Here is a 17,832-nt window from a genome sequence, read left to right on the forward strand (position 1 = left end):
ACAGCAGTAATGTTGGTACCAGCCTTCCCCTGAGAACCTTGTTTGATTGCAAACAAGATTCTTCCCAATCCATGTATAAAAATGTGTTTATCTCTTACAAACAAAATATAATGGTTTTAAAGGGTGGTTGGCAGCTTCAGTGAAAAAGGAGTTGTCATAACCAAACCTGGATGAATAGGAGTGACTCAAGAGTTAAAAGAGCAGCAGCACCGCTGAATCCATTTAACTGGCAAAGTGGTTTTAATTGGGTTGGTTGCTAGGGAATGGCTCCAGCACCATGTATTTCAATGAATTTAAACATTGGACAAATGGCACACCTAAGTCTGCTTAAATAATACACCTGGTATTGGCTCCAGCTGTACCTAGAGCAGGTGTGCATTGCTTCGTGGTAACCAGTTTTCCCTTATTGTGCAGTTCCACTGTGCGGGTTACATGCTGCTACCCTGTTCTGTGGTGGCTGCTGGGCGAGTTGAACTTGCCATACAAATTCTGTATTTAGTGTTTTGCAGTATGCTTACCTTAAAAAAAAAAAAAAATTAAAAAAAATCAGTTAATGTAAACGTAACTAGAAACAGCTTTCTAGAAGTAGGCTCAAAGCAGGATTAATTTACATATTTGATACAAGAATTAATTTGTTACATGTTTGTACCTTGTACAGGAAGAGTCAGATACTACTCTTGATTTTATTGGACTGAATTATTTGACTTCAGTGAAGTTGGACTGGGTTTATGCATGGGACAGTTGTGCTCGGACTTGATTAGCAAGGTTGGGAGCGCCACTGTGTGCAAGCAGCTGTCAGTTACTAGTTTTGCCCACAGTGCCTGTTACATCTGTGCCGAGCAATACTAATCAATAGCACATTAAAAATACCATCTGGGGGTAGAACTGACACTGGTCATCCCTGTGTGTCCTGCCCTGTGCTGCTGTACAACTGACATTAATTACTGAGGGCACTATTGAGAAGTCTTTCCTTGGTGCAAATGCTACTTGAGAACAGAACTTGGCTCTGTTCTTTTATAAATAGAATAAATGTATTGAAGTCTGGCTTTATCTCTTCAACATTTATAATGTAACTTAGTATAATGTTCTGTGTTGGCACACAGGAGAATTAAGTTTGGCTCTGTTCTCATTCCCCATACTAGCAGGAGTTAAGAACAAAAAGAGGCAGCTGTATCTAATTCAGGCTATGAAGGGAGTCAGGGACTTGTTAAACTCAACCGTAAACCATAGAAAATAAGAGGACCAGACTTTCTCTAAAGCAGCCTGCTAGGTTTCGTGGGCTTAATAAAGCTCAGCTAGATGCCCCAGCTGAAGAACATTGCATAAATTTCTGACAGCACTTTCCTAAATATAAAACAGGAGTGACCAAACTTGTCAAGTTCATATGTGTAATCTGGGAGAAAATAAGAGGCATACCTAATTCTCATGAGAGCCACTGCAGATTAAGCATCTTTAATATTGGAGGATGGCCTGCAGAGGCACATAAAGCAGTGGGCCATCTGTACCACTCAGATCAAAATGCATCACTGGAGAGGGTGCTATATTAAAAGTGAAGGCAGATTGGGGCACTGCTGTGGAACTCTTCTGGCTTTATCTATGAGTTGCAAATTAAACTTGTTGACAGAAATGGAGAAAGAACTGTTAATAGAGACTTTATGTCATATTTCTTCCCTGAAGTTCACTGAAGACTAGGGTTAAAGAAAATCTATCTGTATTTGACCACTGGCAATCCAGGCGAGAGACTCTTCTCTTGCTATTCTGAGAACTATTTAAAGCTGGCTTTTAGATTTTACTGCATAAATGCTGTTAGTTGTGGCATGTCTGTCTTTCATGAATACATACTTCAAGAAATAGGTTATTTTCTAAAATTGCTTTAATTTTCTTACCTAGTTATTGGTATGAGTTTTGCACATAATTACATACTTTGAGTTGGTTCCCAGCAGTACTTACCCTGATAATGATAGGAACATAACACATCAGAATAGTTGAAAAATCTTCATTGAGGAGGGGGTTGAGAAAGAGATAGCAGGTTTGGTAGAAGATGCTTGTTGTACTTGACATGAAATTCTCTCCTCCACCTCTCGGAGATCTCTCCTCTCAGAGATAGCTAATTCTTTTAACCACAAATATACAAGTTCAGATAAAATAGCTGTGGAATAGCAGTTTATGTACATCCCCAAATGCTTTAAGTATTTTACAGATAGATAAGCAACTCTCTGAGCAGGGAACAACTTCTATTTTTAGATACAATGGAGTGAGTGAGGGGCAATAAACTGTGAGGAAAAGACAGGCTGAGGGGAGAGTGGCAATGGGGTCATGAGGTTACTTTCCATGCATTCGTTTAGAAGACGTGAGAAAAATGCAAGGAAGATTGTTACATGCACAGTGTTCTGCAGTGACTGTAGTTATGAGCAGATAAAACAAGAATGGACAGCCTTCTAAACGCTGCAAGAAAAGTCAGCAAATGCTATTATTCTGAGAAGCTATTGGCTAGGATAGAGCAGAAAAAAGCCACATTAACTTTTAGACCTTCAGAAAAATGTTTGTGTGTAATGAAATTATCTATGTTGTCAGTTTTTTGGGGTTTTTTAAAATGGAAGTACATACGGAGTCACTTCTGAAAAGCAGAAGCCATTTCTCTACCCCCTCCCCAGAAAGTCAGCGTCCAGGAATATGTGCTTGCTACGCTTGCTAAACTAACCTTTTTTTTTTTTTTCCCCCCCTCCCCTTTTGAAACAAATCCAGGTTTGCCTCTCAAGCTGCTTTTGACTACTCTGGACAGTAGCAACACATTGAATCTGGCATGATTCTTCCCAGTTGTACTGCTGCAGATGGAATTCTGAGTACAAGGAATGACAATTGATAGGACTTGTTGGTGTTCCTTCTGCTATAGCCTGGCAAATCTCTGAGCAGCAGCAGAGGTACTAAAGCTGTATCTGCAAACTTAGGAAGTTGGACTTTTCTCTTTCCCTACCCATTGGAACAAGTGCTAGGATATTTAAAATCAATTTTTAGTTTCTATGAAAAAAGTTAATTTCACCTGCCTGTGAAATTCACTGGAGAGACTAGTAAGAAAGAAGGATTTTTACATTTCTTCAAAACCCTATTAGTGTACATTTTTGGAAAGCAGCCTTAATAAATATTGCATCATACTATAGCTACGTATCTGTTGACTTAGATGAAAATTCAATATACGTTTCTTAAATAAGCATAGAAGCCTAGTATAATTTTTCAGACCAGTGGTTTTGCTATTGCACGAGAACTTTCTTAATCAAAGTTTATCTCAAAGAACAGACGCTGACAAAGATGAAGTAATGATGTGGCTATGAAATAATCTGCTGGAAGAAAAACTGTTTTCCCAAGTGGCTTTAGGGACAGAATAGCCAATGTATTTCTTTGGGTAAAACACACTGTGCTAGGTTCTTTCTACTCAGGCATTTCTGGTCTTTACAAAAAGCAGATAGTCTCCCTTGTGTCATTTTTAATTGATTTTTCAGTGCATTACAAGAGATCGCTGGCACCAGTCCAGGAAAAGGCAGGCAGCAAGTAGGGAATTCATCAAAAACTGACTCATTGATCACTGGATCTGATGAAATAATTAGTGCTTGATATTTTCAGTACAGTTTCATGCTGGTACTTTGACTTCCAAAAGCAAGAGAAAATCCCTTTATACCAGATGATCACCAAGCAAAACTATGATTTCAAAAATTCTTCATCACGCTTATTAATTTTTTGGAATCTCCTTGCAGGAATTACTAAGAATTTTTCATTGGCTCGTTAACAGGAATACCAGTGCTTAGTTTTGCAAACAAGTCAGTTTTGGGGCATTGTATTTATGATGGAGGGAAGTCATAGGCATCATTTTGGCGCATTCATTCCTAAACATGCGCAGTAATGGGGCTTCAAATGTGTTCATTAATAATAATGAGATTTTTTTAAAAAATAATCTTGGAAACCAACAGAAATGCCAAAGGGATATCGCACTAACACCAAAGTTGTAGTAGACCTCAAACAGTATCAATCATACCATAGTTCCAAGATCTGGGCAGCTCTGCTGTAATGAAATTTGTAAGATAAATCAGTGTATAACAAGCATTCTATCTGAGGATCCTCTATGAAGCTGCAAATGTGTTGTTAACTCAGTAAATTTGACCAGTCGTGTTTAAAAATACAGATAGACGTGGGTTTTTTTCTTCAACATCTGCATTTTTGATGCAGTAAACAAAAATGTCATCTCAAAACATTCCAGAACCTTAAGGAAGAAGACTGCTTTGTGTATGTATCAAAGCAAAAGTAAGAGTTTGATACCCTGCTAAATCCTTGAACTTGCTGCTAAATTTGAGCATAGAATAAAACTTCATTGCCTATGTTGGTAACAGCTTATGAACTGTAAATTTTTCAAGTTTCTGTTTCTTGCTGGTACTGAAAGAACATTCAGTTGCTTTGTTGTTGGTTTTTGGGTTTTTTTGTTTCCTTAGGAATAAGATTATTTCAAGTATATTGCTTTTTACTTCTTTGGAGAGAACCTTGAAGTTCCTTGGGCGGGGCAGACGGGTCAAGGTATAAATAAATACTTGTTTCCCTCTCCCTTATAGGAGACCTGCAAACAAAAAAGAAATAGAAGCCATTAACCTACCTTGTTCAGAGAGATCACTAAATCAGCACAATATGGCACAGCATAGTATTGTCCTTGGATTATTCATGATGACTGTTTTATCACTGTTGGATGGAAGCTCAGCTTTCCTGTTAAATCAGCGGCTGAAAGGAAGATTTCAAAGAGACCGTAGAAACATCCGCCCAAACATCATCCTTGTTCTTACTGATGATCAGGATGTAGAACTTGGTAAGAGCCTAACATAAAGAGAATTTTAACTAATGAGTATGGCACTGCTTTTCCTCTTGCGTCCAAAATAATTATCTTTTCTTTCAGTGTGAAAAATGATAGGAAGAACAAATAGCAAAAGTTTAAACATAGCTTTATGTAGAAAATACTTTCTATCTGCATGCAATTCAAGGACAAAAAAAGTTAGTCTCGACTTAAAATGTCAGACTTCCTGTTTCTGTGGAAATATGAGATTCCTGCCTATCTGTCTTCATCTAGACACCTAAACTATGCTTCTGGAAATTGCAAGTATAGCCTGGGAAGCTACATGCCAAAGCAGTAGGTTTAAATTCATAACTGATTATTGCACCATATAATTACCCAAATTTTTTTGTGTAATTGCAGACATTCATTACATGTACAATTTTAATTTTAATTACTTAAATGCTACCTAGCATAGTCATACTATTCTTGGTATTGTCCATTTAGATGTGTAGTTAATTACTGACCAAAATCACTTAGCATGGAAAGGTTCTACTGTGTTATTCAACGCTATGTTAATTGTTGAAGAAAGGAGATGAAGATTAAACACACACTTTGCCTAATGATTTGGAATAATGAATCAACTGACAGAGTTTGGGTTTTGTTCTGTTACCTGAACAAGCTTTATTTACCAAATTATGTCTGTAGTTAGGAGAAGTGATTAACGCAAACTAGTTTACATTAATAATTTTGCATTAGAAATATGCTTTTAAGTGAGTGTAAAGCCTGGATCATCTGAAAGACAAGAGCTTGTATATGCGTGGTCTAGTGGGTTTTTTTGACAGTTACTGCATCAGATTTCTAGTATGGATGGGAAAAATTGGAAAACCCCTCACAGAAGAAACAACACAATAGTAAAGTTAATCAACTTGTGTTACTTGTACACTTACTCATCTAGTTGAGAAGTTAGAGCAATGTGGCAGCATTTTTACAGATGCTTCCTTTTTATCAGTATTATTGCATGTCAGCAGTATCACAGATGTCATGTTCCTTCTCAAAGGTGGTGAGAAAGCCTGTTACGGCAGTGACCTCACCAAATACAAATGTAATTCAAATCAGTAGGATCTGAAGATTTTTTTGTTGTTTTTACTTTTTTTTTAATGGTCATTTGGATCACAATGAAAGCAGTTTCAATAATGTATATCCAAAAGAACCTAAGTACATTACCTTGCAGGCTCAGAAGGTGGTCCTAAAAAATTTATCATCTTCTATTTTATGCTAGCCTGCTTGTTTCTGATGCAATTGTCTAAGTCCTTTGGGCAGTATATTTCTCTTCTCTGATAATCTGATGCTTTCCAATTTCAAGCATAATGGGCATGTGTCCACACAAATTAGGATCTAACTAAGGAAAATCCATTTGATGAAGCTGAGATTTGATATTCGTCATTTGCCACTAATGGCTTTGAGAGACCCAATATTTGTTTGAATTAATTTTTATTCTTGTCTATTGTCTGCTGTGCTGTCCAAGTTAATCAAAATTGCCATTTGTGGGGATTGTGGTTAATGCACTTAAAGATGAAAACAGGAGGTGAATTACAAATAAAAGCTAAGGAAAACTCAGAAGCTATGAAAGTGTAGCAGAGAAAGCTGTGCATAACTAAGATTTCATCTGTTTTAAGAATATTCAGTAACTGATGGGTGTTGTAGTTTTCATCTTTCTTTTGTGGCTACTTTTGAGGCAAAAGGGAAGTCAACACAATCTCAAGTGCTCTTAACAGCCTTTCCTTTATTTAATTTAAGACAGATTAAACAATGTACCAGTAGCAGGTGGAGTGTACTGGTTAGAGAATGTCATCCTTTCAGGAAAGGAGTGCAATTTTTTTTTTTAATTTGCACTACTGGTAATCATGAGTTTTACTTGGAAAACCAAACCTCAGCCTTGTATTGAAAAAAGGAGAAGACTGAGGGGCTGATGAAAAGGATGCAGAATCTCCAGGTCAGAGGAGAATGGGTGTAAATTGTAATGGATACAAATGGGAGAAGACAAATGAGAACAGCAACAACTACTGAAATATGCACTCAGTTGACTGTCTAATCAAAAGAGTTGTACTGACAAGCAGAATATAAAGAAGAATAATATACTGATGAGGAGAAAGAATTAATTAGAAACAAAGACTTTTTTTTCCCCCATTAGAGTCATTTAAGTCCAAGTTAGTATAATGCTGATGTCCCCTGTGTGATGGACTCAGCATCTCCAGTTTAATTAGGTTTGCCTACCATATTGCTGTAGTTTAACAAACCAGCTTATTTCATTATCTCATAGTTGGAGAAAGATCTGATTATTTAGAAGATATTTCAGCCATGTTAGAGAGATCTGAGTGAGAGGTGATTTGTACGTTCCTACATCTTCCTCTGAAAAACTACGGAAGTGGCATGGAAGATTATTTTTCTTAGTTATCATACATGGAGATTAGGGCCTTAGAGCTTCATTAAAATTAAATATAAGGGAAAAAAAGGAAATGAAGGTGTGAAAAGGGTGCCTAATGAGGTTCAAATCGGATAAAAATAGAAGGCTTTAGGGGACAATTAATTAACATTCTGGGGTTCAGTTAACTTATCTGTGTATGGATAACACTTAAATTGTGCTTCAGAGTACACTAAGTCACTTGGGACTTGGAATACAAGTTCTTCAGCAGCTAGAGCTCCCTAAAATTCATGTAAATTATGACCTCTGATGACAAAACACAACTAATGAGAAAGTCAATATTATTTCATAAACAAATGGTATGTTTTCTCCATTAATATTAGTCAAAATATCAGCCTTATCCCTAAAGTGAACTGAGAAGACACACTAAGCAAAGTTATGGATACCACACAAATTTCAAGTGGAATTTCAACCTACGTTTTGTTTGACTTTGTTCAGTGAGCAGCTTAAATGCATCAAATTGACTAAACTTTCATGTTTTCACAGTAGTCCAATGGATTTTTTTTAAATAGCTTAGAAATTTCACATTTAACTACTAAATTTTATTTATTATCAGTGGTTTTAGACGGGTAACAGAACATTTTCTGAATGAAATATTGACGCTTCAAAGCATGACTTCCCTTGGTACATCCACTAAAGAAACCCCAGAAGGTTTTCCAACTCAAAAGGTGATTTGGTGAGGTTCCAGTTGCTGATTAACACATAACTTATCTTCTGCCACAGAAAGGCCAATTTCTGCTTTTTCTCACAATTCTGTGTTTGTATTGGAGGCAAGCTGAAGAAAATAAGTTTTGGTTGGCTGGTTTAATGCTGTTTAAAATATTTAAAGCTGGCCTATTTAAGATTGTATAGAAGAGTATGCTGGATTTTTACCTTCCACTGATCTGTCACTCTGTATTAGTTCTCAAGCTGAGGAAGCAGATTAGATCATATGTTTTTGTATTAAAGACTGTTGATATATAAGGCCTTGTCATTACAGCAGTTTTATTAAAGGAGGTTACTGTCCCCAAGGGGAGTCTTAACATGTACTGTTATTTATGCACAGATGCCTCTGTCATTTAAAGGGGTTGTTAAATTGTATTTTAATATTGGGATGACAAAACATTTTTTCAGTGTGCCTGTTTATGCTTGGACTAGCTTCATAAGACAACACAGAGGAAACATCCACAGTTTGCAGGCTCACATAATGTATAATTGACTGTTATAATTGCTAACTGTGGTGTTAGTGCCTTTGAGCACTAGCACTTATCCCACAGTTATGGAAACCAAGAATCTTGCTTTCTTCAGAAACTTCCTTTTGATATGTGAAGTTTAGCAAGTTCTAAAGGGGGAGTGTAATAACCTGCCTTGGTTCTTGTCACACAATGATGTGACAGAGATGTGCTCTGGCCTGAGAAATGCACAAGCAGATTTTCAGATTTCTTTTGTATTCATTCCAACAAAATTATCTCAAGAAAACTAATACCATGGCAATTTTTAGGTGAAAAGACCTACGGTAGCAATTAACCTTCCTTCACGGTGCCAGAGTCAGTCAGATTTTGTATGTGGCTTATGACCATTTTCCCTCTAGGTTTTGACTCCTGGTTATATCAGTGTGTCCTGTATCAAATCGACTTACTGTTGCAATTTCATAATGAAATCCCTGCCTAAAGAGCTTAGAAGAAACCTAAACCCATTATTGACAGAAACAACATACAGTTTGTGCCAGATGGTTGCAGGATGCATTGATTAAAGCTGAACTATTAATCCAACTCAACCTTGGGTAAGTTAGCCCCAAACCTACTCCAGCATGAACCCATACCTTCATCTCCCATGTTGTCTATTGGCTTTCCCAGCTCATAACAAGAAGGGAGGGTTGGTGATGGAAAGGTTTACTCTCCTTTGCAAGGTCGTGCTGATGACAGGTACCATTAGAAGTTCTTTGGAAAATGGAAATTCTTCATAGATCAAGTATAACTCACTCTGATGCAGTTTTAACTATCCAGGCAGCCAAAGATGAGGGAAACTAAGTATCTTTTTTCTTCTGATCCTTGGTGTATCTGCATGTAGGAAGAAATATGAGATGGATCCAGATTTAGCTAGGTGGATATCTATGGTGAAGATCCAGTCTTTGTCCAAAGCCTTGTCTTAAATAGGAAACAACAGCCATTTGGCGTCAGTGTGGCTTTTAGTAATAGTTGATAAAAAGACTTTGAATCCCATTACCCCAATTCATCCAAGTCCCTGCCAGTTAAACTTGCTTGCTTGTTTTTAGATGATGGTTAGAAACTACATGGTGTTATCTGTCCCAAGTAGTCATCTAAAAATCTGATTCTGCAGAACCAAGCCTAAGAAAACTTAGAGAGTTTTAGGTAACACTGTTACCAAAATGGATCAAGTGAATAGACAGAACTCAGTGGACCAGTATGGGTGTTATTATGAGGGCTTTACTTTGGTTTAGTGAAAGTTACAGAAATCAATACCTGTCAACACCTCACATTAGGGAAAAGAACATTCTGTCTAGGGAATAACTCTAGCAGACCCTGCTTGAGCAGGGGGTTGGACTAAATAATTGCCAGGCATCCCTTCCAACCTCAATGGTTCTCTTATTCTATGATTACAACCCTCGGCCTTTTGCAGAAGGTTGGCACAAAAAGTGGTGCATCAGGTATCTTCTGAAACCAAGGATTAAATAATGCTTAAGGAGTATGCAAACTTCGGTCAAGGTTGCTGCACAAAGTGAATTTCACTCCTAGGCCACGTTGTTTCAGCCTAATTCATGCTGGTTCTTGCCTTCAACTGCTGGAACAGTACTTGTGACTCCAGAAAGGCTGCATAGATGGTGCAGATAGTTACAGTGGTAAATCTTGAGCTTAGAGAGAGAAATTAAAAAAGCATTATGATCTATGTCAACAGGTTTGACTCAAATCTTAACTTGGGACTTCGGTATTTGGCCCTTCTTAAAACAATGGGAGAACTTTACTAGAGGGGGAGAAAATAATTTCTTTGGACTTGGGTTCACAATGAGATTACAGTGCCCTTACTACCTGTGCTTCATTCTGGTTGCTGATGTAACATGTGAGCTCTTAGCTGTTGTGACTAAAACAAGAAAATAATTCTGAGATTATTTTCTTCTTCCAGGTTCTATGCAAGTGATGAATAAAACAAGGCGGATCATGGAACATGGAGGTGCTCATTTCATCAATGCCTTTGTGACAACACCCATGTGCTGCCCATCTCGCTCCTCTATTCTTACGGGGAAGTACGTCCACAACCACAACACTTACACTAACAATGAGAACTGTTCTTCTCCGTCCTGGCAGGCTCAGCATGAAATACGTACGTTTGCAGTGTACCTCAACAACACAGGATACAGGACAGGTAAGACCAAGGCTGGCTCCATCTGAAAGCTTCCTTAGACTTAGACTTATTAGTACAGTGGCTAACGTATATAATATTTTAATTTGTTCTCATAATGGACTGCAGCAGTGCAGAATGCCAGAGCTTCAGTCTTGCATGTAGGTTTAGCTTCCTTATACTTTTACTTGAGGAAATGTTAAAACAAAAAAAACAGAACAACAAAACTTTTTTTCAGAAGCTGGGAAGAATAAAATAATGTGCATGCTTGAACCGGAGGTCTAGCACATGTAGAATATGCCCCTCAATTACCCGAAGTGCACAGAACCGACAAGAAAAATGCTGTGGAAAGGAATTAGTGATTTGAATTTTTCATAATACAGATATATTAATCAAACTAAGAATACAAGAGAAGGAACTGCTCCTTCTGTGCTTTGGGGCAGAACTCTCAGCTGGATTGGTTTCTCTAGACAATCCATTCCCAGAAAAGTGTTTAGGGCACATAATGACTGAGGAATAATCGACAAGATCAGATATAGTCCTGAGAAACAAATGATCCTCTTTGCATGCAGTGCTCCTTAGGAACAAATATCCTGTAGAAGGGATTTCAGAAAATGTAGCACATGTTTCACACCTATTTCCTTCTTGCATTCTCCAGACAGGAGATTTAGGTCCTTGCCTGTTACAGTGGTTTTGTCACTTCTTGCTAATGCCTTTTGTCAGGATGAGAAACAGGATAAACCTGGTTCTATTTGCGTTATTTATAGTATATATACTATTGTAGTATAGTTGTTACTGATAACATACATTTTTTCTTTGAATTTATAGTATTTGAGGCTTCCAGAAACTAGTATAAATCTTCAATAATAACTGTAACAGGATCATTATTTTCTTTCTTACTATTCACATGAGTTTTACATGTTATTTCTGCAAAGCCTTGGTCTTAAATAGGTAATTTCCTTGTTTTGTTTTTCTCAAATAAAGACCTGAATTAGTCCAGAAAGCAATAAATTAGTGGAAGTGCATATACCTTATTAATTAGTTGCTGTTTCCCTCCATTTATCACTCCTGGCACCAATACCAACAATCATATGAATACCACACCAAGGTTAATGTTCTATTCTTCATAGATTATTTGTTTTGTGTTTACTGATGTTTGTCCATTGCAACAATTTTTATATTTCGTTGTTATATTTCAAGCAGCTCTAATTTCTACTAACTTGCATAGCTATTGCAAGTGTCCTGGTATTCATATGTCTTACATTTTAACATTAACTTAATGTTTAAATTTAGACCCAAGATCTTAGTGAGTATGTATTACATTTTCGGTCTACCTCTCTTTGCAAACTACATTTATTTGGAACACACAGAAACAGTACTTTTACAAGTACAAAGCAATCTTCAGGTGTAAACGAGATCTTCATTCATGTAGTTAAATTTGATATGCTATTATACAAATTTAAATGGAAATTGACATCACTGGAGGCTGGAGTTCGTTTTCTGATCTCCAGTTAAAGTCTTGAGTTATCCACTATGAAGGATGTCAGCAGTAAGAAGGTATTTTTTTTCTACCTTTTTTTTTCCCCCAAAGATCTGATCAGATTTACCTGCTTCAGAAACAGCAGGAAATTGTACTTTAGAACCTTGTTCACTCAGTTCCTCAAGTTTCAAAAGTAGCCTGCTAAGGAGACTATTTTGGAGATTAATACAGTTTCTCTGAAGTGGGGAATCATCCTTGAACATGACTGTTGTGAACAAAAGAAGATCTGGAAAGCACAGGAGTTCATTTGTAGGGTTTTTCTTATAATTTTGTTGAGGTCCCTGGTAGTACTGGTTTGCCATGCAAACATACAGTTTAGCTTCTTGATCCCTTTTTTTTTTTTTTTTTTTTTGAAGAAGAGGCCATGAGGAATAAAGCTTTTGGAGGCTTGCTTTTATATTTAAGTTCACAACCTTGGAGTGAGAAAGCTATTATTTTGAAAGGGAGTTTGATTTTTTTCTTCATTCATAAGCCAGGCTGCCTCCCTGTGTTTTTCTGTTCTCTTTTCCCTTTTGTTTAAACTTGAAGGAAGAAATTGTACTCTCCTACTCCACTTAACCTTCCCTCTGTTTTTCTTTCCTGCTGCTCGTTTCACATCTCCTTGCCCTCTTCTCTATTCATTGTGATCTCCCTGTGTTTTGTTCTTTTGCAAAAGATGATTCTGCTGGGAACCATTCTTTCTGTGTTGTAGTATTTTCCCTGTGGCGGTGGCATTTGTGGTTTGGATCTATACAGGCTTGTGCTGTTGCTGACACCTTTGGGAAATGTGCCGGTGGTATGCAGGCAGGAGGGAGCAGTGTGGTGCAGGTTTCTCTTGCACAAGTTGCAAGTAAAAGATATGAGGGGAGATGGAAAAGCTGTGACTTTCCTATAATTGTTTCTCAGTTTCAGCCTTGTTTGGCAGTTTTATATTTTTCAACTTTGACATTTGAAAAAGTTTGACAAACTTTGTTAAGACACCGGACTTGGCAGAATAGGGATGAAAGGAGAAGGCTGAGCTCAAGGGAAGTTCTGTCTTTGGCTTTAACAAGTCAGAATTTTGACCATCATGCATAGTGCTTACAGTCACTTTATGTGGATCAATTGAAATAAATATGACAATGCAAAGGATGGATTTTCCTTCTACAGTGGAAGCCATTGAGGCAGCAGGTGTTACAGGTATGTTGTCTTCTGCATTAACCTGTCTCACAATCTAAAAAATGCCAATGTGATGAATAGCGACTGAAAGGCTGTATTCTCGTTACATAACCACTACACGTAGACAAGTTCCAAATCTCAGTATATATTAAGCAACTCTTCCAATTTTGAAGAGCTTCTCGCATCATTGTCCTGTTACATATTGTGGGAAATCAGGCAAGAGGGACAATTCATGTAAACAAAACAAGTCAGTTGATGAATTAATCTTTAGAAAAGTCAATGTAAGCAACTTCTCAATCATCACTAACTTAAAATAGTGGATGCTAGTACTTCAGCTTGGAGCAGGAGATGATTAGAATGGAAAAGAAACAAAGAGATCCTGTGACAAACATTTCTGAATGTCAGGGAGTTTCTCTGCCAAAGGTTCCTGTGTAAACATTGACAGAGAAATGGTTCTGTTTTCTGTGAACATACGTGTCTCTTTCTGTGAGCAGCTTTTTAAATGCACAATGCATTGTTGCATGCTTGGGTCCTACAGCAGCAAATACCAAGATGTTTTATTGGAATACAGATTTAAACTTTCCCTTAGACATTACTTAATGAGAAAAGCTTCTCTTTTCCATTTGCCTGGCTGGCTGAATGATTAGGTCTTAAAATTGGTGACTGATTCCAGAATATTTTTTCAGCCTTATCTGCAGTTAGGAAATGAAAAGACATGTTTATCTTACTAAATTCAACAGAATTAGGGATGGTGGGCCAAATTCATCCTGGCAGAAGGACACTTTTGCTTCAGTGAATCTTCTGAGAAGGCTCTGTTAATTTATATGAGGGCTTAATGTGGCTCAGTATGCAGAAAATGCAGTACACATTTTGGCTAACTTACCGTCCTTGTTCCCGTTGAGCAGTACCCTATAGTACAACTAACCCTATTCAGTTAAATGAACCTATTAACAAAGGAAAAAGCTGCTACTTGTATGATAATATGTCGGTATCTCACTCTGATGGTAAGTCCATACTTGAATTATGCAAAGAATTAATAAATGCCATTTTGCACCAGTCGTGCATTTTGAACCTAGAGAAAAGTCATTGTGGGAGGTCCATCTCTGCCATTGTAAAAAATTTCTTGGGAATAAAAGTAATAATCATTCTTAGCACTTTCACGGGGCTTTACAATAATTAACTAATGAATTCATTAAAATTCAGTGACAGTCTTTCATTTCCTCCCATTAATATTAGACTAAGAAGATACAGTGGCTGACTGCATTCAAATAATTATTTTTCCACTTCACTGTCTGAGCCTTTGACATTTTAAAGTGATTTTAACATTAAATTGTAAGAACGAGGAGAAAGGCTATTGGTAAATGTTTATTAAAGGAGGAATGAACCTGAAAAATATGTGACCAGATTTTAATATCTAGATACATGCCAGGAGAAGAATTCTTAGATTATCAGTTCCCTGCTGTAGAATTTGCTATCCACGATAGTTGTTGGTTGCTTTTTTTTTTATTACAGAAATACTTAAAAACTTAACTGAAGTTGATCTCTGTCTATAATTGCTTGGTAGGGAATAACCGGTGACCTGAAGAGCCAAAGGGTAGACAAAGTAGAGACAGAATAGTGAAGTACTTTCTGCAAGGTCACATGCAGGTGAAGAGCAATATTAAGGAGAGATGCAAGTTTTGATTCACACTCCAGTGCCCCAGCCACTATGCCATGCTGCAGTTCTTCTCTGCCATGTTACCTGCATATAAAGAAAACAGATTGTCCCAAGTTAGAGTAGCACCCTATATGCAGGACAGATAGCTTCTGTGACTGATGAAGAACTGAAGGCCATTTTTAAAAATAATAACCAGGTGATTTAAGAGTCAAACTTAATTTTTAGAAGTGATTTGCACAATTAGGAACTGAAGTGTTATGATACTCACCTCCAAGACATCTAGGTGACTTTCAAAACTGGATATCAGGTTTCTGAATTATTTATCATGAAGGTAAATTAGTTTCCTTAGATCTTTTGCTCTCTATATAGAAATATTATTTTAGCAAGGTCTGTCAACTTATATCTGTTAGGTGGTTTGAGACCATTAGACTTGAAAACGGTGTGAAAGAGAGATTCAGCATAGTGGCTATATCATGATAGCTGTTTCTGCAAAAGGAAACGCAGGATCTATGCTGGCAAGGACGTAAGAAGACACCTGATATATAGCCCAGAATATCCTGCAAATATTCTGATGAATGACATTTTCAAACAAAAGACAGTTCTGGATTTCCTGCCTTGTGCATTAAAGACTTTTTTCTTTTATTCTTTTTCTTCTCTCAGCTTTAACTTCAGTTCTGTAAGTTGGTTTCAAGTCAAACATGCATGCATCTTTTGCCTTTGTTTCTACGAATTGAACATCAGTAACTTCACTTTAAACACTATAATGCATGATAACTTGAGAACACATTAAGTAGAGCTGTGGTCTCCTGAGGATTATGCAGAGGTTGTAAAAGTGAAACTTCTCTATACAGCTACTGTTTCATCACCTGTCTTCTGCATGTAGCTTTATGTTTTTTAATGCATGTTTTAACTATCCTGACGAGGAATATATACACTTCTGTGAATAACTCACTGAGTAAAATCCACAAGCTAGTTTGCAATCCAATAAAGCTTTCCCAGGAGTCTGAGATGAAGGCATCCACAACTACAGAAGTAAGCCAATGTCTGTGGCTCCCTTATTTCCAGTCATATTTTGTTTTCTTCTTACTCTCTCTCTTATTTCTTCCCCTAAATCTATCTGTTTTCAACATAAAATGTAGATTGTGAGAAACACCTCAACCTTTTCTTTCCGCCTACTATGATGTGCTCTTCTGATAGGATGCCAATTCTAGCATTTAAAGTGTAATGGCTTTGTCATACTGATTTATTGTTTCAAGCAAGAAGTAATTCATAGCTTGGTACTTCTTCAGAAATAGGATTATCATTTCATAGCATTAGAACCAGCTAAAAGCTAAACAGTATTTGCATATTGTGAAAATATTTTTTAAATCTTTGTTAGTTTAGATCTTCGGGGATGGCAGTACTTACAAATTAAAAGAACATATTGGCCTGTTAAGTTTTTCACCTTCCAGTGTCATTTGTGTTCAATACTAAGTAGCTTATCAGCCAAAAATCAGAAGAGGCTCCCTCCTTCTCACTCCAATTTAAGATATTTTGTTTTATCCCGCTAGAAATTTAAGTCCTTCTGATATATTCTTGCATTCTTTTTTCATTGCTTTTTTAGAATGCTGGGGTTTTTTTCAGAAGTCTTTCAAAAATCATAACATTTAATTTAGTAATGTAATTTACTGAATACAGTTTTCCTAAGTGGCCTTTCCTATATGCCTGAAGGTGTGAGTGTTCTGTGTGGTCCATGTGGTTATATACTTGCCCTGTACAGCAGTGATACACAATTTAGTGGGCACTGGAAAAGCTTAGTGATATGGAGGTTCTAAGATAGAAGTATAGGCTGTATGCCACCGTCTAATAAATCTCATAGGAGAACAGTGATGACTTCAAAGACTCGCCAGTGCCTACAGTATAAACTTTGCAACTAAATTCTAATTCCAGCTTCTGGAAGTTGAATTCCAATTTCTCTGAATTGGAATATATTCATGTCTTTTTGTATGTTTTAGTAGCATGAGTACTGCCCTGAGACCTTTGTCTCGTCATCCGAGTTAGAGATAATGGCACTTTCCATCCTTGTGTATATGTTATGCATGGGAGGACTGTCTATATTTATGAGATGGATGCATTGCAGGACTAAGAAGTGACTGGGTATTTGGAAAAAAAAGGAGTGTCAAATTTTTTTTTTTTTGTCAAAAGCCAAAGGTACACACAATAAACTGCTGTAAAACCTAGATTTCTTCTCTTTCAGTAAATATCTTGTTGAAAGCAATTCTGTGGTTATATTGAACCAGGGTTGGACTCTTCTCCTAATTGGATTGAGTAAGACTTTATTGTTTTTATTTATGAACTAATGCTTTTAGTGCTGTTCTTCCAAGTTTATTGCTAGGTGGAGAAAAACCAACTTGGTTAAAATACAGCAAATATTTCTTCTTGCACAGCATATCTCAGTAGCTCCCGGAAACTTGGCAATCGGGTTTTCTTCAAATCCTATAGACAAAATTGCTCTAAATTAAATTTTTTTGGAGTTGGCCCAAATAGCATTGTGCAGACTTTGGTATTTTAGTAAAGATTCAGTGTTAAGCAAGATAAGCTTTTCCTTGGACTGTTCGTTATTAAAAAAGGTCTGACAATCCACTGTTGGGGAGGCTTTTGTTTTTTATGTGTGGAGGAGGAAATGTTGCATGAGATGAGAGAAGATTAAAAAGGTTAAGATTCTTCTGTGACCATGATACGTAAAAAGGGGGGAGTGATACCTATGGCAGAGTTTTAATAAAATGTCTGGTGGTGGTGGTTTTGATGTTAGGAAACATTTTGTGGAAAATCTGAATGGTCACGATTGGCCACCAAGGAATATGAGCAGACTGACTAGCGATAGTGAGCTGTGT

The 17,832-nt window shown here is 37.0% G+C and overlaps 1 protein-coding gene across 12 annotated transcripts in view; it reads left to right on the forward strand.

Moving 5' to 3' along the window:
* SULF2 (sulfatase 2) overlaps positions 1-17,832 on the forward strand; it is a 164,223-nt gene that overhangs the window by 96,018 nt on the left and 50,373 nt on the right. For 8 of the 12 annotated variants that reach the window (XM_074843452.1, XM_074843454.1, XM_074843455.1 and 5 more), the window contains 2 exons: positions 4,596-4,843; positions 10,410-10,649. In XM_074843452.1, the coding sequence (XP_074699553.1) occupies positions 4,669-4,843; positions 10,410-10,649 (415 nt within the window). In that variant the 5' untranslated portion in view covers positions 4,596-4,668. Of the gene's footprint in view, positions 1-2,745; positions 2,922-4,595; positions 4,844-10,409; positions 10,650-17,832 lie in introns of all 12 variants that reach the window. The other 4 variants (XM_074843448.1, XM_074843450.1, XM_074843449.1 and 1 more) reach the window with 1 other exon arrangement.

Source organism: Strix aluco, chromosome 17 (genome assembly GCF_031877795.1).
Source record: "Strix aluco isolate bStrAlu1 chromosome 17, bStrAlu1.hap1, whole genome shotgun sequence".
Lineage (NCBI taxonomy): Eukaryota > Metazoa > Chordata > Aves > Strigiformes > Strigidae > Strix > Strix aluco.